General features: G+C 42.4%; 1 protein-coding gene across 4 annotated transcripts in view; it reads left to right on the top strand.

The window, feature by feature from the left end:
• The first annotated feature begins 9,651 nt into the window (after positions 1 to 9,651).
• Positions 9,652 to 21,481, top strand: part of B3GNTL1 (UDP-GlcNAc:betaGal beta-1,3-N-acetylglucosaminyltransferase like 1) — a 117,104-nt gene continuing 105,274 nt past the window's right edge. Inside the window, exons 1-3 of one of the 4 annotated variants that reach the window (XM_042883984.1) lie at positions 9,652 to 9,723; positions 18,532 to 18,648; positions 18,779 to 18,878. In XM_042883984.1, coding sequence (XP_042739918.1) covers positions 9,703 to 9,723; positions 18,532 to 18,648; positions 18,779 to 18,878 — 238 coding nt within the window. In that variant the 5' untranslated portion in view covers positions 9,652 to 9,702. Of the gene's footprint in view, positions 9,724 to 13,882; positions 13,990 to 18,531; positions 18,649 to 18,778; positions 18,879 to 21,481 lie in introns of those variants that run through there. The other 3 variants (XM_042883983.1, XM_042883982.1, XM_042883985.1) reach the window with 3 other exon arrangements.

The raw sequence follows: 21,481 nt of genomic DNA, 5'->3' as shown, positions 1-21,481 counted from the left end.
GCTTCCAAGTTCTCTTTGAGCATTTTCTTGTCACAAATCCAGGCAAAGCTGGAGGAGATTTTAAAGGACTCAAGGAACAGGAGAACCTGCTCATGGAGAGAGACTGCTTTGCTTTATACTCAAATGTGCACATGTGGAGAACAAAAAATCGAGCGGTGATTAGAGATGGGCTCAAGCTCAGGTCTGGATTTACATCTTCCTCAAAGCACAACTGTGTTTTAGACCTTGAGTGTTAGGGCCAGAGCTCTCCTGCCAAGTCAGGAACCAGCTGAAGGCGCTTTCAGATGCAGCATTTGGGGTTAAGCACATCTCAGATAAACGTGCAGTGCTGGTTTAAACAGTGGGGCAGAACTTATCTGCTAAAGTTTCACTCTGCATCACTGTCCCGAATTCACAGAGGTTCCTGGAGAGCCTCACTGGTCCTTACCCAGCCCCGTGTGGGTCCTGATGTGCATCCCCACATTCTGTTGCTCCCAGGCAGCTGATTTATTTTCATGTTCCTCAGCTTGTGGGAGGTGGATGAGGTCCTGTGCAACCCCACAGCCCCTTGCTGGCCACAGGAAGGGAAATCTGAGCCTCTAAAGGAGGAGGGGAAGAAGGAGAAGGAGGATGATCTCTGGAAAGGCAAAACCAGAGCTGAACAGCACGCATGGCAAAGCAGAAGGCAGGAAAACTGGAGAAGGATTCAAACGAGTCGCAGAGAGACAATTAATACAGGAGCAATATTAAATAAATACCATTTGTAAGGTGAATCCAGTGGACAGAGAGGAGTAAGCAGAATAATGAAAGAGAGAGGCGTTCAGCAGCAGAATAGGCAGTGGGAAGCCTTTGTGTGCAGTGAGGGGGACAGAGTTATTGCTCTCATGAAATTAAAATTAGTAATGGAAGTACTCATCCGTAATTGCACCCTCCTTATTCCTGCTTACCTCTGTTGCTACTCACAGCCCAGCATAGTTCCTGCTACTTCTAAATCACTGCTGCTCACATCTTCTCTTAGTTTTGATCTGCTGGATTAAAAGCTTGTTTGCTTTTAATGGAAAATTTTGGAGCATAACAGAAAACAAAGAAAAATTCAAGAAAAATTAGAAGAAGCCAATCACAGAATCACAGAATGGCTCAGGTTAGAAGAGACCTCAAGGATCATGAATCTCCAACCCCCCCTGCCACAGGCAGGGCCACCAACCTCCACATTTAATACCAGACGGGGCTGCCCAGTTCCCCACCCAACCAGGCCTTGAACACCTCCAAGGATACAGCATCCACAGCCTCTCTGGGCAGCTGTTCCAGCACCTCACCACTCTGTCTGTGAAGAACTCGTTAGCTGCATGCCTGAAATAAGCCATAGGACAATGGGATTTCTGATGTAAAAGTGTCGCTGTGGAGCAAGGCAGCAGTGCAGAAGCATTGGAGGAGGGGGCAGGGAACAAGGCAGCCCCTCTTCCTTGGCAGCTCTGCAGCTGCCAGACCCCTGGATGTCTGCATCAGCAGCACAGGTAGCTCCCACCCAAATCAATGGGTGTTGCTGTAGGCACGGAAGTGAGACCTCAGTGCTTTCAGTGCCTAATTGTCTGATAAACAGAAAACCTCCGGAAAAAGTGCATGTATTTGGATATGGTAATTACAAGACAGAACATCAAAATAAAGAAGGAAGTGGAGATGCCCGGACTTGTGATGTGGCCAAAGCAGTAGATGTACCCACAGTTACACCTACTGGCTCTCAGTGCACCCGAGAATGTGAAAGCAGTGATGCTACCCCTGCAGGCAGCAGAGTTCATTTAGCTGGAACTCTTAAAGACATTCAGGACAAATCCGTAGTTTGGCCAATATATATGAGTGTATATATATATATATATATATATATATATATATATTTTAATTTCTACATTTCCAGTTGCTGGCAGATGAATGTTCCTTTCTCCCCAAGGTCCTTATGTTCATCTCAAGGATATGGAACAGGGAAAGCAGAGACACTCACATCACTGCAGGGTTTGAGGTTTGAATCTGAGAGCTGAGGCAGAGCCAGGCCAGGGGGTCCTTCTGCAAAGGGACATTTCCCAAAGCAGCGCTTTCCTCAGGCCAGGGTGGCAGTGATTCCTGTCCTTTTCTCCCCGGTTTTCCACTCTCCAAACACCTTGAACTGTTAAGCAAAAGCAGCCCAGGCAGACAGGAATTTGCTCTTTGCACATCAAACTGAAAAGCAACCAAGGGAATCGCAGCCTATTGAGAGGATCAAAAAGGTGACACAAAGCACAAAAGAAGGCAAAGAAACGGAGATCATTCGCCATCCCACACAGCAACGCTGTCTCAGGACCCGGGGACCCAGGCGGAGGATTTAGTGCCTAAGCCCGGAGACTCCTCGGGGCTGCGGCATTAACTCATGCTCGCATGCCTGAGACCGGATAAAGCTGAAGTCAAAAACAAAAGCCTCTAAAGAGGCCTCAGCATACTGTTGTTTTGGGGATAGCCCTGCGCACTTCATCTGCAAGAATTAGTGTTTTCATTTCACAATAACCCAGGTATTCAGAAAGCTTGCCAAAAAGGCCTCCGAAATTCCGCGTTTCATCTGAGCGCTTTTTCAAGAGGAACGATGGCTTATTTCGACCATCTAATGAACATTAATTTCCTGCTTTAGAAAATGCAATTTATGCCACTGGTGGAGCTGATATTTATCTCGATGCATCTCCTCTTGGCTGGCTCTTGCTTTTCATTTTCTCCTGTTCCCTGCCTGTGTGCTCTGCAACCTGCAGGCTCAGCCTCAAGTGCGTTCCGGGGTTTCCAAAGCACAGCAAGAGAATCTGATAGGAGTCCTTCTGACAGAAACCAAGCTAAAGAGAATATTTGTAACAGTGGTCCGAAAACAAAAATATGTTTTCCCTTCAGCTTCAGAGCTCAGACCAAACTGATGCAAGTGATACCAAACAAATCCAGTGCTTGCCAGGATGAACAGACATTCGTGGTGCTGTTTGCTGCGTGCCTGCCATGAAATCAAGACACTGACATGCATTTTAATGCAACTCCCCTACAAATTGTGAAAAAATAATTGTGCACTGTTTATTCGTTGCTGGGTTACCGGAAAGGAAGAGAATATTTTTGCAGACATGATGAACTAGCAAGGTAAATAATTCAACTTCATCATTTGCAAATGTCACACTTCATTTTGAGCAGCAGACTTTTTTCGAGCCCAGCTCCACCTCAGATCTGAGAAGAGCAATGTTTAGAGCACTCTCCCTGAGCCACATGTGGCCCATGGGGTAGTTTTAATATGACAAACTTCTCCCCAAATAAATCAGCAGCTTTTCTAGAAAAAAAGAAAAAAAAGGTAGCAAGCTTTGCACTGTTGTTATTAACAGCACACGTATTTTCACTTCTTTTTAAACTCAATCACTCACTAAATGAGTGACTTCTTAGTAAATTCTGTAGCATTAGCAGAGAAAAAAAGCTGAAAGATCTCTCTGTATGTATAGAATCTGTGTAATGCTCCTATCAGTGACATTCTGGGAGAAATACCACTAACTTTGACTAAAGCAGATCAGGGATTGTCTGAGTAATCCATAAATTCCAACATTATTACATATTTGCTTAAGGAAAAACAATGGCTCAGATCACAACATCGTGTCTGCGCTGCTTCACAAAGTCGGCTCCTTTGTGGCAGTGTTTGCAGGGCAGAGGCATCAGAAGGAGGGGGCAAAGGGCCGTGCATCCCTGCGTGTTCCTTTCACACCACCCAGCCCAGCAGCCAGGAGCCTCCTCCAGAGGCCTGAAGCTGAGAGGAGAACATTCATATTTTGCAGAGTTTCCAGATAACGAGCGCTGTATTGCTGAAAGAGATGCTGCGGTTCCTTTGAGGGGTGGGGGTGGCCTTTCCTTGGTTCAAAGCATGTTTTGGCTGCCGCAGCTTTATTAGGTCAGATTACGGTGTTATTTGGGTGCCTGCAAAGCTGACCACAGAGTTATCCCAGTGATAAGCAGGAGGCTGAGGATGAGGCGAGTTCAGTTCTCTGTCAAACTCTGTACCCAGCTGCTTCCATGGCCCTCTGAAAGTCATCTATCTGTATTCTGAATGTAGCTGATGGGGAGTTCTGAAAGTCAACTGGCACAAATTCATGGCTCCAGGGTAATTTATTTTTGTAAGAGTGGCAAAGACAAAACAACGTGAAAGCCTGAAGGTGTGGTACCACGCTTTGTTGAGGCTAAAAGGTCTTAATTTGGAATGGCCCAAGGACAGGGGCAAGCTATCACCTCTAATGAAAACTGACATGCAGTGACTGGGAAATGAGAAGGTACCTGCACTCAGAAACACTGTGATGCCAGAATAAATCTTCTTACTTTTAGACTATGCTGTGGTCAAGCACATTTTCCTTCTTTCAATGCTTTTGGAAGGAATTCTGAAGTTCCTAGCTTGGTGATTTTGGATGGAAGCACTCAAAGTACATTAAGACAGCAGAGAGGAAACACGTCTCTATATCTGCTGCTTTCTTAGACAGGATTCTGGCTGAAAATATGATCAAATCTATTCAGGAACAAAAAGACTCGTGCAGGGTTTTGAAGTAAAAGGAAACTGCTGATCTCATGAGCCCAGGAAGAGCTGCAGGAAATCTCCTGTTAGGTACAAATCTTTCTTAACCTCATGCTCACAAGACCAGGTTGGGCCTTATGGGCACCCAAACACACACAGGTCTGACAGTCTCTATCTCTTTTCCCTGCAGTGACCTATCTCTAGCCAACAAGTCTTCTAAGCAGAATTCTGGAGATCTCATTCATCACTCAGATCAGCTGCTATTTTTAAATTTTTCTCTTTCAGGCTACAAGAAAGAGATTACTTCCCTCTATATTGTGAGTTTTATCTCCTGCCAGTTAACAGACATCTTTTTCTTCACAATTTTATCCAAAAAGGATGAACAATTTCAAGAGGAAATAAAAAAAAATAGAGCTAACCCAAATGGTCGATGATTTTTGTATGTGTAGTTCTATTTCATTTCATGCCTCCCTCACTTCACAGCACCATAACCTTTTTGAATTGCCTCTGTGGTATCCACTCCTTCACTGTTGACCATTGCTCACTTATTCATTGCTTGTTGGATCAGCTGGGTACTTGCACAATCAAGTCTTTGTTATGCTTTCAGACAGGCTGCAAGCCACAATATTGAAGCAACACAAGGACTGTTTCCTCTGCTGGCATTCTTCTTCCCTCACATTTAGGAAGGCAGCATCCTAAATGCATGAAAATGCACATGAAGCAATTACAGCTATAATTCACACAGTAGTTCTCATTTAACTGGTTACACAATGTCTTTTCCCCTTTAATTGTCCTATGAGAGTGGAAGACACAAAAATCTGAGGAGTTTTTCAAGTTGGTCAACTGAGAAATGAGGATTTGTTTCTTTAAGCAGTGCGTCAGGGAGCAGGTTTAGTTAGTGAATCAGTAGATGGTGGCTGGTGGTACACAGTGAGCAGGGATCCCTGCTCCCTCCAACAGCTAATTGGCCCAAACAAATTGGAATGTCATTTTCTAACTAGTAAGCATTGACAATAATGAAGAGCAACTGCAGGGATGGAAGGAAGATAAAGGAATGCACATACCAAGGTTCTGCAACAGTATGAAATGTCAAAGTTCAAGTTGACATGCATAATAACCACAGCAGACACATGGTTTTTTGGCTGCCTAATAATGCGAGAAGCCAAGATGAAGCCACTACCAAATACAACTTTACACAGTTGCAGGTTTTAAAACAAATTTAAACTGTTTGTGTGCATACACAGATGCCCCAATATTTGAATATCTGCAGGATGCTTATCCTGGGTTCAAACACCTGTACACCCTGAAGCCCTGTCTCCATAGGCAGAGCATTGGATGTAGCACAAGAAGCAATGCTAGCAAAATGTTATTTTTAGTCTATTTCATTAGAAGTCAGAATGAGGATCTTGGCTTCTCAGATGGTGAAATAAAATTTCTCTCTCTAGCAGTAGAGAAGAAAAAAAAAAGAAGTATCTTACTTAGGAAGGGAAAGTTAAATAGAAGTTAAGAAGCTGGGTTGATTATGGAAAGAATAAGTATTCAGCAGAAGTAGATGAGTAAGTATTTTGCCACAGAGAGGGAGAAGCAGAGTCTTTGTGTACGGTGGTTTATTGCAGGCCCTAATGGCATCAGGATGATGTTACCAAGGAGCCTCCACACAATGAAATAATTTACTGTCATCTCTTATATCCTGTTAGCACAACAATGTGGTCCCCATAGGCCTATCCTAAAACAGTTTTGATAGCCAAATTCCATTTGTAGCTCTGTCACAGAAGATGTCATAACCTTATCTAAAAAAAATTAATTCTTGAAACGATTTTCAGTTTATTCACACAAAATCATTGTGAATTGACAATGTCCTTTAAAAGGATTATTATACAGCCAGATCTGCCGAAGCCTAAAGGACTGCTGACCTTTCTCTCCTATCTCACACCTCGCAGTGCTGGCAGCTCCCACACTCCCCAGTGCTGCACGGGGCCACAGCTTCTTCCCAACACTGTGAAGCCCAGGAAAAGCCATGAGAGCTGGGGCTGTCCCACTCCCACACTTCCTTCCACTGGGCTCAGTGGCCCAAGAGGAGCGTCGCTGCCATGAGCCTCGCGCTGACTGCACCCCAGGCCGTGCCTCCAGCCCTCCCATAGCCCAGCAGCAGTGCACTGTTGGAAAAGATAGGAAGAAGGCATCACGGACACCCCTTGCACAGCTTGTTGGCCTCTTGCCTTACAGAGCAGGGTGTCCCCCAGGTTAGCAGCACATTTATCAGACTGCTCAAAGGCCTCCCTGGCCTTGAGACCAGTTATATTCAGAATAGAAAGCACACAGAAATGGGGTAACAGCTTTTCAGTGAAAGAGAAGAGTTTCCTGTCTTTGTTCTGCTCACATCTGGCCAATTTTCTGACAAGAATTACATCTTTACTACTCCTTTACAACGCAGAGCCAATACAGCTGTAAGGCGTGAGCTGCTCACTAAAGTAGCCTTTGTATCATCAGCTGAATTATTAACTCCAGTAAAGCCGTAACATTTGTTTTACTGAAGATGCGTGGATGTCAAAGCACTTTGAATTTCATAACACAGGGTGAGTCTGAAGAATTGGCATTTACAGGAACATTTACAGGAAAAAATATTCTTTGCTTGAAAATTAAACAAAGCTAGCGTGGAATTAGTGACAATAAACTGTATTTTAAGACCAATTTTTCAGAGCAGATTAGCACAGTAAGATTAATATAAGCTATGAGGTATGATATAATATGATATAATAAGATATGTAATTTATAGGGCAGTATAAAGATTTAGATAAAGAAAACCTACTGAAATCTGTTCTTGATGAAGAAGTACCAAGTTAATGTTGCCATGTTCTCTAGAGCTGCACAATTCAGTAAGCTTTTCTTCAGAGGCCTTTGGCTAATCCATCATTCAAAACATTATTCTTTTCCCTTCCTGTCTGTATGTCATACAAAGATGTGCATCCAATCATTGTCTTGTGGATCTCTGCATATTACACACGTCTCAGTTCCTGCTATGTATACATTCCTTTGTAGGGTCTGATTTATTTCTTTAAGCATTTTCCCATCTTAAAATGTCAGATGCTTCCTGTACTTATATATAAAGAAGTTTAACCTCCCAAAGGTATTGAAGTTCAGCAGAATTCTCAGTGTGGACAATATGAATTAAGCAGTGAATGCTTGGGAAATATACAATTCCACCTACTATCCTCGGCTCTCTGGCATAACTATATTTCATAAGTGCTTCACACTTCAGTCAGCAAGAAGATCAAAGAGAGGTACGGCTTTGAAAAGCAAAGAACCTAAACTGAACCTTCTAATGGTTTAGTCTTCTTCAAGTGGAAGCTTTGATTCTCGAGGGTTATCACTTGTGGTACGCAGGAACTTGTCAAGATTAGGAAAATGGGATTTCAAAGCTAACTTGTGCCCATTTTCATTATCTAAATCTTGCTATCTTTTGTAAATAACATTTTCCCCCAAACAACTTACTTATAAAACTTTTTCGGTAAGTAAGGAAATATCATTATTACTTTGCTGGGTTTCACACTGGTTACTTAATAACAAAACCAAACCGTATTAACCGAGGTGGTTATACCACAGTCACTGGGCTCTATCAAACAGCAAGTTTCACCAGTTAAATGTAAAGATGTTCCTTCTAATGTATTTTTTAAATGCAGCATTGTATAAAAGCATTCCTTTCAGAAAAGACAGCGGAAACAATTCTAACTTTGCATAAATCTGCCCAGTAATTGAAGCACAAGGCAAAAAACCATTCCATCCCTGACCCTCATCTGTCTGCAAAGGAGGTAAAGCAATTTGAGCCTCAATGCCATGATTCCACATCCACCAAAAAGGTATAAACCACTACAGCAGCTGAGTAAGGGCTCCAACAGAGCAAAGAAAACCTTCCCAAAGTTACAGTGTGGTCCTCCATAGGGATGAGAGGATAGGAAATGAAAGTGCACAGGGAGTGGATGTGGTCGAAAAGAGCACGTTCGGAGGTGTGGACTGGTTCTGAAATGAATGGGATCCTTCCAGTTCCCCATTAAGGTATCTAAGTCCAGGACTCATGTTAACAGAATATTTGTGACATTAACAGAATATTTGTGACATTCGCCAACTCACAAAAACAACCACAGGCTTCTTCAGGTTGACTCATTTGAAAAAAAGAAACAATCAATAGCAATATCCTCTGTAACGACAGCAAATGTTTCAGAGAGAGAAATGTATCACAGAACAGTTCTTCTCCTGACAGCAACAGCACTTTTCAGAGAGGCAATTCAAATTCAATACATCCAAATTAGAAGACGGTTTCTTTCAAGCAATTAACCTTGCAATTCCAGAAGAGCATTTGAAATCTTGAGTACACAGGGAAATTGGCCCAAACAACTCTTAGGTACCAGTCCCCACCAGTAATAAAGGAGGTGAAGGCCAAAGGAAGGCATTAGTAACTCTTGTGCAACTCCCTTAACACAGTGTACACATGTAACTAATTGGAAACCAGTAAACAATTCTGGCATTAAACACAAAGCAGATAATCTCACTCACGCTACTTCAAGTCATTTTCTTCTCATGTGGCTGCCTGGAATAAAACTGCTAAAACACTGTTTCCTTCATGCAGAAAAAGACCTAGGGGATATAATGGATCACAAGCTGATTAGGAGTCAACAGTGTCAAGCCATTGTGAAAAAGGCAAACACTGCACTAAGCTGTGCAAACAGGAGTATGGCTGCAAGACGTGCGGTAATCCTGCTCTGCTCAGCACTGCCGCAGCCCAGCAGGAGCTCTGGGTGTCCTCTGCTGAGATGTGAAGTGCCCAGAGTCCAGAAGAGAGATGAGAATGAACAGAGCTAAAACACCACCAGTGAGGAAAGCCCAAAGGAATCAGATGCACGTAACCTGCAGAAGAGGACGGGGGAATGTAACTGATTTGCAAACACGAAAACTGTGGCTGCAGACACACTTGTTTCCTGCGTGTGGGTTAGAGGAAGAGCAGTCGGTTTGGGATGGAGTTTGCAAGCCCTAGCAGGCAAAGGAGGGGTTAACAGAGGCATTAGTGAGAGCAGCTGAGAAGGCACACAGCTGCAGGGGATAAAAACACTCAGGAGAGGGCTATCAGAAGACCCTTAAGGAGGGAGGGGGTTGCTAGTCCTTCTTAGGAGACGAGGGGCAGATTCTGGGGGATGTTTGGCTGTGTCTTAGCGGTAAGTTGGTTTAAGGCATTCTAGCTCTGGCAGGTTACTGGTCTCCTTGTTTGTGTTGGTTGCATGTGTTTGGTTAGGCGTTAGGTACGCTTTTTAGTCCTTCAAAAAAGTTGGGTAGGGTGCTAAGGGTTTTACTTAAAGCAAGCAAAAAAAAAATATTTTTTTTTTTGCATTGTTTTTGCATCTGGTCTAAAATGTGGTTGAAGTGCTGAATCCATTAAGGAAGGAAAAATGAAGGATTTTATTATTTTTTTTTTTTAAAGGAAAAAACAGTTAAGTTCCAGCTACTAATAGAGGGCTTAAACAGAGGAACAGTGTAGGAATTGTGGTCTTTATTCAGGGGATAGGGTTGGTCAGCAAGAAGTTGTGTACAATAAAAGGGAAATTATTAGGTAATAAAATCTAAATCTGAGAGCTAACAGGTGCCAGGATCTGTGCTAGGTGGAAAAGCTGTTAACCCCCATGGCTGTAGGGGACTTAAATATCACAGCAAGACCTAAGGTAAATATTAAGAAACTCAAAGGGTGAAGGTAGTAAGGACTGGAAGATGTTGTCTGAAGATGTTGAGGGATCTCTGTTATTGGAGTGAGACCTTTGAGAACAGGATAGCATCAGTCAGCAATGACAAAGGTGATCTCATCTCAGGACAGCAGTAATACCACAATCAGCTTCTGAATCTGAATTATCCGGGGAACTACAGGCCTGTCAGCCTGACCTTGGTGCCAGGGAAGGTTATGGAGCAGATCGTCTTGAGGGAGATCATGCGGCATGTGCAGGGTGACCGGGGGATCAGGCCTAGCCAGCATGGGTTCATGAAGGGCAGGTCCTGTTTGACCAACCTGATCTCCTTCTATGATCTAGTGACCCATCTGGTGGATGAAGGAAAGGCTGTTGATGTGGTCTACCTAGACTTCAGCAAAGCCTTTGACACTGTCTCCCACAGCATTCTCCTGCAGAAGCTGGCAGCCAGAGGCTTGGATGGGTACACTCTTGGCTGGGTAAGGAGCTGGCTGGAGGGCCGGGCACAGAGAGTGGTGGTGAATGGAGTCAAATCCAGCTGGCGACCAGTTGTGAGTGATGCTCCCCAGGGGTCGGTGCTGGGGCCTGTCCTCTTCAATATCTTTATTGATGACCTGGATGAGGGCATCGAGTGCACCCTCAGTAAATTCGCAGATGACACCAAATTGGCTGGAAGTGTGGATCTGCCTGGGGGTAGCGAGGCCCTACAGAGGGATCTGGACAGGCTGGAGAGCTGGGCTGGAGCCAATGGGATGAGTTTCAACAAGGCCAAATGCCGGGTCCTGCACTTCGGCCACAACAACCCCAGGCGACGCTGCAGGCTTGGGGCGGTGTGGCTGGAGGACTGCGTAGAGGAAATGGACCTGGGGGTCTTGATTGATGCTCGGCTGAACATGAGCCGACAGTGTGCCCAGGTGGCCAAGAAGGCCAATGGCATCCTGGCTTGCATCAGAAACAGTGTTGCAAGCAGGAGCAGAGAGGTGATTGTTCCCCTATATTCAGCACTCGTGAGGCCGCACCTCGAGTACTGTGTCCAGTTTTGGGCCCCTCACTGCAAGAAAGATATTGAGGCCCTGGAACGTGTTCAAAGGAGGGCAACAAAGCTGGTGAGGGGTCTGGAACACAGGCCATATGAGGAGAGGCTGAAGGAGCTGGGAATGTTCAGCCTGGAGAAGAGGAGGCTCAGGGGAGACCTTATTGCTCTCTATAACTTCCTGAAGGGAGGTTGTAGTGAGCTGGGGGTCGGCCTCTTCTCTCGTGTCATTAGTGATAGGACCAGGGGGAATGGTTTCAAGCTATGGCAGGGGAGATTCAGGCTGGACATGAGGAAGTATTACTTTTCAGAAAGGGTGGTCAGGCACTGGAATGGACTGCCCAGGAAGGTGGTGGAATCACCGACCCTGGGGGTGTTCAAGGAAAGACTGGATGTTGTGTTGAGGGACATAGTTTAGTAGGAGCTATTGGGAATAGGTGAACGGTTGGACTGGGTGATCTTTTAGGTCTTTTCCAACCTTGGTGATTCTATGATTCTATGAATCTATGAAGTCCCTGCTCTGCTCCACAGCACTTTAAACAAGAATACTGCCTCTCCTTCCTTACCATTTGGTTGTGATGCTCTATGAAAACAACTGAGCGTTTTTGGAAGCTCAAAGCATTCTTTGAATAGAAGTGATTTCAGAACTATCTCTAAGCTGATCATTTTACCTGCTTCATTGAATGGTGCTTTCAACATAGTGTGTTCTGGCAATATCAGCATTGAATCTTGTAAAATCAGAGACAAATGTGACAAAAGCTCTGTCCTCATTCGTTCTTGTCTTTGTAATGAAGATGCAGTGAAACCAAGCTGCCCACGTGCTCAGCAATGTCAAATGGATTGATTTGTAAAGATACTATTTTAAACCCTGAGTTAGCTTGATCTTTTGGGGAGTAAAGTCAAGTGAGATTTGTGCTTACAATGTGGTACGTCTAAACTGTCCATATTGTTGTTAGTCTGTGTCCTCTTGAGATGAGAGCTGAATGTAGAGAGAACAAAATAACTTTCTAGATATTATGCCTTTCCACCAAGACAAGGAAAAAAACTTATTTGCCAGCTAAGTTGTCCAGAACTGTGAACTTCTAGTAATGATCCTAACAAGGCTTTCAGAAATAAAAGCTGAAAGGTAGTCTGATGAAAAATGCCTTTGATTCTGTAATGCTTCTAGCTGTAATAACTGCTTTTGTGCTGTTCTCCACTACTGTGAAAATCCTGAAAGCAAAGCAATTGAAAGTACAACTAAGCTCAAAGCATCTGTGCTTGCTTCCAAGCAAGTTTGTCATGGCAGCTCTAGGAGAGCACTTTTCATTCTGACTCAGATGAAAAAGGAATAGACACTGGAACAATGGACTGCTGTTTTGAAAATGGTTTTAAGTGAGAGTACAAAAATTCCATTTAAAATCCAGTAGATAAAGGCTTGCACAGTGAAGTTGGATGCCTAGGTTGGAGTGAAGTCCTATTGAATGGTTTTTGCGTGTTTGTGGACCCTTAAAACTCTGTCCAAAATGAAAATCACATTTGAAATAAATATTTAGTTACCTTCTGTGGTCAGTTACAGAACATAACTTAGAAACCGCTTCTGGTGGTTTCAATTGGTTCTCTTTCCTTGGGGGAAGGAAGTGAGGGGTTCTCTGTGCCTTGTAGGCTGTTTCATATAATGAGGCATTGGTCTGACTGGAACTTCTGTGTGGTTCAGTGTCGGTAAAGCAATATTCTACTAACTTTCTTAGATAAAGCAAAGCACGCAGGCGACACGGATGTGCTGGCAGTTCTCATCGCCAGAAAAAGAAATGATTGCATTTAGCGATGCTGTTCGCAGAGAGATTAAACCCAGGCTGGATGGAGAGAAGCTGTGCAGATAATTCGAAATTGATTCCTGGGGTGAATTACCGCTTGGCTGCCTTCCTCACCTCCTCAGTTCTCAGCCTGGTGTGCCAGCAAACATTTTAAGATAACTCTGCTCCGTTTGCTTCTTGAATTGTCTGGCTGTGTAACAGGCGCTCCAGATAAACACGGATAATCTCGGGATTTTGCTTGACAAGGATTGCTTTGTGTGAATTTTTAATAATTCTGAATAGGTTGTTGTGCAGGGCCTCGTCCTGCAATCCCTTTTAGTTGTGAGTGCTTTCAAGGAAGCGAGTGGTTGCACAACGACAGCTCCACTAAGCAAATGATTGATAATAACATCACTGCCAGTGAAAACGCATGTATTATAAGGCGGTTACGAAATAATAACAAGGATAGCACTGAGCAGGGGCGTCTAAAAGCATGGGATGTGCTAATTGGAACAAATACGAGGGACCGCGCGGGGAAACTGTGGGCACGCTTATAGGTGCCTCTGCAGGGCTGGGCCAAAGAATCCCGAAGAAGAGGGACGGAACCGAGCACAACCGGCGGGCAGCAACGATGTGAGGCTTCCGAACGACAGAGCGCCCGCTGCACCGCCCCACCACGGCGCTTCCGGCCTCTGCGCAACCGCCTCTCCGCGCGCGCGCCACGAAGGAGGAGGCGGCGGGAGAGGAAGGGGGAGAGCACGCGCCACTGCTGCGGGCGGGAAGGGCGCGATGGAGCGGGGCGGGCCGGATGCGCCGTCCTGAGGCGGGCGGCGGCGCTCCGAGGCGGTTCCTGAAGAGAAAAGGGCCGCCTGAGGGGCGGAGGCGGCCATGGCGGAGGCGGAGAGGGCCGCTGGGAGCCCCCTCGGCTCCGTGCAGGTGGTACGTGCGTGTGTGTGTTTGAGGGGGGCGGGGCGGGCTCTGGGCGGGAGCGGAGCGCTAAGGAGCGGCGTGCCGGGTTGTTCTGGGGGTGCTGCGTGGGCAGTTTTTTGTATTTTTTTTTTTTTCTTTCCGTTTGGGTGTGTGGTTGTGTGGACTTTGAACTTTTTTTTTTTTTTTTAATTTATTCGGTTGTTTTTTTTTTTTTTTTTTTCTTTTCTACAAGTTATAGAACTGCTCTGCTTGGATGGAACCTTAAAGACCATCCGGTTCCACCTCCTGCCACGGGCTGCCCACAGCCCATCCGTGTCCTCAGGCACCTGCAGGGATGGGGCACCACCACCTCCGGATTAAGGATGTCCTCCTCACATCTGACCTAAATCTCCCCTTTCGTACTTTAAAGCCATTCCCCCTTGTCCTATGGCTGTCCATTCTGTAAAAAGTTGATTCATTCCTTCTTACTGGCTTCCACCGTGTATTGGAAGGCTGCTAAGCTTTCTCCAGGCTGAACAAACCCTTTATACTGTCTACCCATGCCCAAATTTATTTATGTACCACTGGTATGGTTTGGCAGCAGTTTATATTTACATTTGTATTTAGTGAAGCAAACATTCTTGTACTGCAAAGTAAAACAGCACAGGTTGTTAGGTGGAATTGGGGAGCTTCATAGAAACTCAGGTCCTGTGGCAGGTGTTCTGGAAATCTTCCTGGGTTCAGTACAACTGGTGAGATGTAACAGAACTGGCACGTTTCTGCCAGCAATTTCAAGTTCCTAGATGGTTCGGAACAACGATTGATTCACAAGCTTTGTTTAAGGGTAGCAGTTTCTGACTTCTGTAGAATCTTCAGTGGCGTTTAAATGATTATTTGAATTTATTTTCACATTCAGATACAGAAGGTTGGAGCCAGCATGAACTGAGATTTGCTGAAACTGAAAATAGCATTTCACTTTGGTGTTATTTATTGTCCTCACTAGAAAAGGATGGTGGTAATGCCAGAAATAAGAGATTTCTTGGGCATAAAACATTCCATTGCTTGATATCTGACACTTATTATTATTATTTTAAACACATATTTCTCCACTTCAGTCTTGCAGTTGAGGTGTTGTTTTTCTGCAGTGTAGCTGAGAGTGGAAAGAAGGATTTTCTTGTTGAATAATACATTTGTAGAAAGAAGCGGATTGAACTATCCATTAGTCATTTTTGCATTGCCATTTTTACCATAGATCAAAACTTATTTAGCAGAGGAGCCAAGAATCATCATCTTCAGCTTAGTCAGGGCAAAACTACTATGCTAAATAGCTGAAATAGCTTCAGGCCTCATTTTAGAGCTGCTGATGTCCAGGGCAAATCTGAAGTGTCACAATGCTCAAATCCAGATCTGGTTCATCATTCTGTATTTTAATTGTACTGAATCATAGAGTCACCAAGGTTGGAAAAGACCTAAAAGCTCATCCAGTCCAACCGTTCACCTATTCCCAATAGCTCCCACTAAACCATGTCCCTCAATACAACATCCAGTCTTTCCTTGAACACCCCCAGGTTTGGTGACTCCACCACCTCCCTTGGCATCCATTCCAGTGCCTGACCACCCTTTCCGAAAAGTAATACTTCCTAATGTCCAGAATCTATAGGCCATGAAAGGCTTCTCTGTTGGATTTTGCTATAAATCAGTCTCAGGTAATGCAAAGGAAAATTCTGGCTCAGCTGATCTTGTTATGAGATCTTGTTATGCTGATAGAATGATAGCTGATCTTGTTATGTACACAAGTTATTTGCAAGTTATGTCCTTGTGTTGGCTTAAAATTACTTGGAAGTGCATTATGTGTATTTCTAGTTCTCTGTCATCATGGTAGTTTTCAAATATAGAAATGGCTGCTGCAAAGAGAACTTGAGTAATAACTTGGGCTGTGAGTGGGAAATAGTAGTTAAAGAAAACTGCAGCATAGGAGTTAAGAGGTTAGGAAAACTGCTCCAGATCTCCATGATGCCAGCTGCCAGAGATTGGCTCAGCAAGGCAATGGCAGGCACTGCAGACTGTGATACATCAAGAGCAGCAGAGCTGGGGTTGACCTCATCTTGGGACGGAGCAACTAGACAGGATCTCATGAGGTTACTATCAGCTGCCTTTTTTGTACTAATCTGCACTTGTCAGTGAAACGTAGTGTCTTAGTTGAGGTTTATTCCTCTTTAAATAAGCCAACGAGATTGGTGTGTTCTGGCCACACAGTGGTAGAGGCCAGCTTATGGATACTCAGCTCAGAGTTGGTGCCAGCTGCAACTTTCAAAGCAGGCTGCACATGTAGAAGTAAACTGGAGAGAAATGAAGGTTTCTGTCTGTGGTGTTTTCAGTTGTTCTTTGACTTAAAACCAACAAAAGAACATAAATGCAGAGAAGCAATGTACTGATAATGAATGATAGAACCCAAGGAATCGCTTTGATGTGCAGTGTTAGCAATTCTCTGGTAATTGAAGCATATTGCTGTGTACAGTTATTAGTTTTTTTTCACATTTTACGTGGAGGAATCAGCAGCAGATCAGCTCTGCACCCAGGTTTGACAAGCATCTGGCTTCTTGTAATGGCAGTTGTGAAAGTAGAACTGGCTCACAGTGATGTGCTCAGGAATGTGCTAGAATGTTCTGAGGTGCTGTGCTGAGATCAGAGCATCTTGGTGAATCAGGTCAGTTCAAGCTAAGCAGAAAACTTCTAACATGATAAATCCACTGCTAAATCTAACTGCTGATTTCCCCTGAGTAAAACCAGGAGCTCACCATGAACAAAAGCTTATAAATAAGTTGCATTTTTACTGTGTTCAGGCCAACATCAATCTAATTGTGGTGGCATGCTCACATTTTTACTGAGTTAATTAGGAAAAAAAAAAAAAAAACAAAACTAATTATTCTTGATGTCCAAAACTGCATTGGAAAAAAAAAAAGGGGGGGAATCCTTTTCTTTCTGAATGAATAAGGTAGGATGATTAACATTAACATTTAGGGACTTATTTTAATTGCCATCTAGATATAAAGAATATTGAAATCCTGAGTACTTCAAATATCTTGGTTTAGAACCTCAGACCTGTTTATTTTTTGAAGTCTTGATATAATAATCTCAGACAGTTCTGAAATGATTTTTTTCTCCAGATGTTGTCATTGTTCTGTATTCCATTTTACTTATTTCTTTAACTTCTTTTACTTGTTTATCTCTTTACAACAGAAGTCAAAGAATTTGTTTGCTTAAACACTTAAGGTAGCTTTCCCTCTACTTAAACCCCCTTTTTCTGTTATAGCATCCTGCCAAAATCAGGTTTCAAACTGCTACAGGTTTACTTCATTTTGCTGTGAAGTTTTATGGGTTTTTTCATTAATCGTTGTACTAGGGAATATATGGATACCTGAATGTACCTGCATCCTACTCTGTGAATACAAAGGAACAAAAACCCAATGAAACAACACTTGCACGAAATGTATCTGCCTAGTGATACATGTGCATGTGTTGTCACAGTGTACGTGTATCTGTGTGTAGGGGAAATCTTTCACAAGTGTCCATTTAGGTACTCTTGCAGTTTTCTTTTCTGAGATACTCATGTGCTCCAATAGGAACTAATCCTCTCTTCCTTCCAGCTTTGCATTATGGTTATGCACCGCATGATAAGGGGTTTGAGTTCTGTTTCTAGGAACTTCTCAAAATGTCCTATGAGACTTCTTACAAGGTACTTATGCCCTGTGCCCTAAGTTCCCCATCTATTATAAGCTGCCCCCACAGGTACTGGTTTGGACTCTCCCTTTACAAACATAGCTGGTGTATTAATGCTGAGATTAATTTCTTAGGACTTGCATGCTGTGAATGTAAGATATATTTTGAAGTACAGAAACACTTTTGAGGTTCAGGGTAAGAATAATGATGGGTACCGTGACAGGATGAGGAATCCTCAGCTATGATTGCTAACCAATTTTAAAGTATTTCAGGTAGGTTTTCACATCTTGTGAGTATGTGGCTGAAACAACAGAGGCTGTAAGAGAAAAAGCTGTGGGTGAAATGGTAACTCAGGAAGTAGGTCATAAGTCATCTTCTGGTGTGTTTGATAACAGTTTTAGATAGAGTCATTTAAAAGACCTTGGCTAGAGCCCAAGAATACAGGCTGCATGTGTAAGCATCACCAATTGGGCAGTAAGCATAACAAAAAATTGGTGAGTAAAGTATATTCATGGAAACTAGAGTGTTTTATGAAATGCAAGGAGGCTAGAAACAAACTAGTGTGTTGTTATAGGTGTTTTGTTAGCATTTTTGGTTGAGTGGTCTCTATTGTTTCTTTGGAGATTTACTAAAGCCATCTTGTAGAACTCAAAAAATGTGAAGTTTGATAGACATGAAAGTAGAACATTCATTTATAATGAAAACAAAGGTACCTAGCCTACTTCTTCATTCTTAAGATGCGCTTAGTTTTACAGAGATCTGGCACTTCCCCTTTTTTTAATGAATGTTCTTGTGCTGTAAGTACATGAAAAAAGTAGTTCTTACTAACATTTTGTGTTGTCTTTTTTGTAGTCAGTCATCGTGCCTGTTCACAATAGCCAGCATTGGCTAGATGAATGCTTAAAATCAGTTTGGGAGCAGGATTTTAAACAAACCATGGAGCTGTCAATTTTTAATGATGCCAGTAAGGTATGTCTCAGACCCTATTGAAAATACTGACCAAATCAGCGCTGTTTGTGATAGGGATTTTTACTTTGGATTGTGGTTGGGTTACCACACGTGTTAGAATAGCTGCATCTGTGTCATCTTTTTTTTATAGGATGGTTCAGCTGAAATCATCGCTAAATGGAAGGTTAAGTTGGAAGATGCTGGTATTCCAGTAGTCGTTGGTAGTAATGATTCAGCTCAGCCTCGAGGAGGTATGTAATATAGCAGTGGGTATTTTTAATGATTTTTTTTTAATAGTTATGGTAGACATCTGGTTTTTACTTTGAAAAGTATCTTAGTAGCACACTTGCATTGTGATGGGGGAAAAAACCACCACATTTCTTTCCAAATTTCCATGTTCAAAAGCTCATTCTAATTTAGAATTTGGCCCCATTGTTTTTGGCTTTGTAGGCTTTGTTTATATGTCCAGGAAAGAAGAACTTGGCTTGATACTTGTGCTCTACTCAGCAGAAGAATTTTGTTTAATTGTAGTGTACACAATGTTGTTAATGCTTGCAGTTTTACTGTGGCCTTCTGATATCTGATTTATCTTCAAAGGATGTGTTTTAAGGAAAAAAAGACAGACAAGATTTCTTAAATAACCGTTTAAAAAGTAAATATTTTTAAGGATTGTAGAACTGACCCTAAAAATGTGAAATAAAGGACCCTAAGGGCAAAACTGTGTGAAAAGGTTCTTTTCTTTTTGAATCTCAATTCTGATTCCTGAGCTTGAACAATTTTCCCCTTTTCTAAGTTCTACACCCATCATTACAAGCAAGGCAATTTAATTACAAGCTATAGATTTCTTTCCTTTATTCATGGCTGCTATGTTACCTAACATGAAGATTGCAGGTTTCTTACAGTTACCATTGCAAAACTGCTGATTTAAAACAGGGTTAAATTCAAGCCAATTCTGGAGTTCTGCAGTCAGCCTGTAAATAACCATCAAGTTGAATTATAATGTACTTTGCTGTAGGATGAATGTACAGATGGTGGGATATGAACTGTAAAACTGTATTTCTGATTTTAAATCTCGCTCTTTTTGCTAGAATTGGAAGATAAGGCAGCAGTTGCTTTAATTGAAGAGGCAGAGGGTGAGAGGGTGGCTGGTGAGATAGAAAGCTAAGTAGGCTGTGATTTTTTTCAGCAGGAAAGTCAAAGAATAATACAGAAGGCTGTTAATTACGGTACTTTGGAAAGCTGCTAGCAGTGCTTTTTATATATATTAAAAATATTATATATATATTTTGTTATATATTTTCAATTTCAACAAAGCATTTCCTATATATAGTCTTGTTCCAAATGAACTGTTTTATTACTAATGTATGTAAACTAGTTTTCAGTTTGCAAGGCATGATATTTTGACAATAATTTATGGTAATACTCTGAAGTCAGTTCACCTTTGCACTCTGGAGAACTGAAACTAAGCTGGAGCTGTGAACTACAATGATTATCTCGTGCCACTAAAAAGAGATGTCAGATTAATTGTCATTTTAACATGTATTTGCCAGTGTTAGCACAGCCAAAACCTGACCAAATCTATAAGAAATGGTTGGGTGGGGGCAGGGCACAGCTGTGAGCATTGTTTTAAATAATAGTATGAAATGCTTTTTTTTTTCTTTAAAAAAAAAAAAAAGAGAGAAAACAGCCAAGCTTATTCATGTGGAAGTCAACCTCAGGTCACCATGAGAATGAGGACATCTTTTCTTCTTGGTTGTTACATTTTAGGAGCAGGTTACTTGAAATCCATAGTATTTGTTTGCTTTCAGTGATTTACTTTTATTATGTTAAGGACTAGTTACAACTGTAAGGAGTCTTTCCTTTAATAGAAGATGCTTTACTACAGAAACAATGTACTAGTCAGGCTTCACATCTTCAACTATTTACACAAGATTAGGATTTATTTCTGATTCTTTTCGAACATGTAAAAGAAAAGGGGGGACCTAGGGAAAAAGAAAGGGTCACTTGCCTAAAAAAAGGAGACCTTTTTCTTTCCAAGAGTAAGGAATGTTAATATCTCACTGAGGCTTAAGTTTTTACGGTTGTAACCATAGTAACAGGCTCTTTTCACCAAGTAAGCAGGCCTTACAAAACTCAGAGACCTGGCACAAACATTTGATTTTCTTCAGTAGAGTAATATTAAGGAAATTCTTTCACTTGTGCCAAACATAGGGTTCATTGTGGAGAAAACTTTTTAATATCTAGTTTCTTCTACAGGGAGCTATGCTGCTTGTTTCAAGAATTTTTAAAATATGCATGTTTTTCTCTCCTTCCCTTCAAAGTTACAAAGTTACTGTCCAGCATAAGAAAAGCTTTAGGGCGACTTCTGTCTTCGTCTTAATAAATATTTTTCAACTTTTTTCTCATAAAGTATATTTAATATTTCATTATCTTATTTGAAAACAAGATGTGAGGTATTTCAAAAGTTCTCACAGTAATACAGTTGTCATCTTGTAGTTGTCTTTGAGTCTGCTTCAATTGTTTCATTACTGATTCACAGCAATTCATTAGTTTATCCTGAAGACAGCTGAGATATTGGGGCATTTCGAAATGCAGATAGAAATGTAAATACAGGCTGTTTTACAGCTGTTAGTGGTATATCTGAGCATTGACTGACATCGAGCAAATTTAGTTATATCCTGTACTTTTTCTTTATAAGGTCCTATGCAGTAGTGGGCTTTCTCTTGCTTGGCATGTTCAGGCCTGCTAAAACTGTTTCCTGCTAAAACTGCTGGTGCCAGGCTCAGCTCTGTGTTGTGCTAGGTGCTGACTTTGCCAGCTGCCTTTTCTTACTGCCAAAAGAAAAGAGAATGAG

Source organism: Lagopus leucura, unplaced genomic scaffold (genome assembly GCF_019238085.1).
Source record: "Lagopus leucura isolate 7727_CA_CO unplaced genomic scaffold, USGS_WTPT01 Super-Scaffold_100040, whole genome shotgun sequence".
NCBI lineage: Eukaryota > Metazoa > Chordata > Aves > Galliformes > Phasianidae > Lagopus > Lagopus leucura.
Note: the sequence above shows the minus strand (reverse complement) of the source record. Positions and strands in the feature narration are given on the sequence as shown.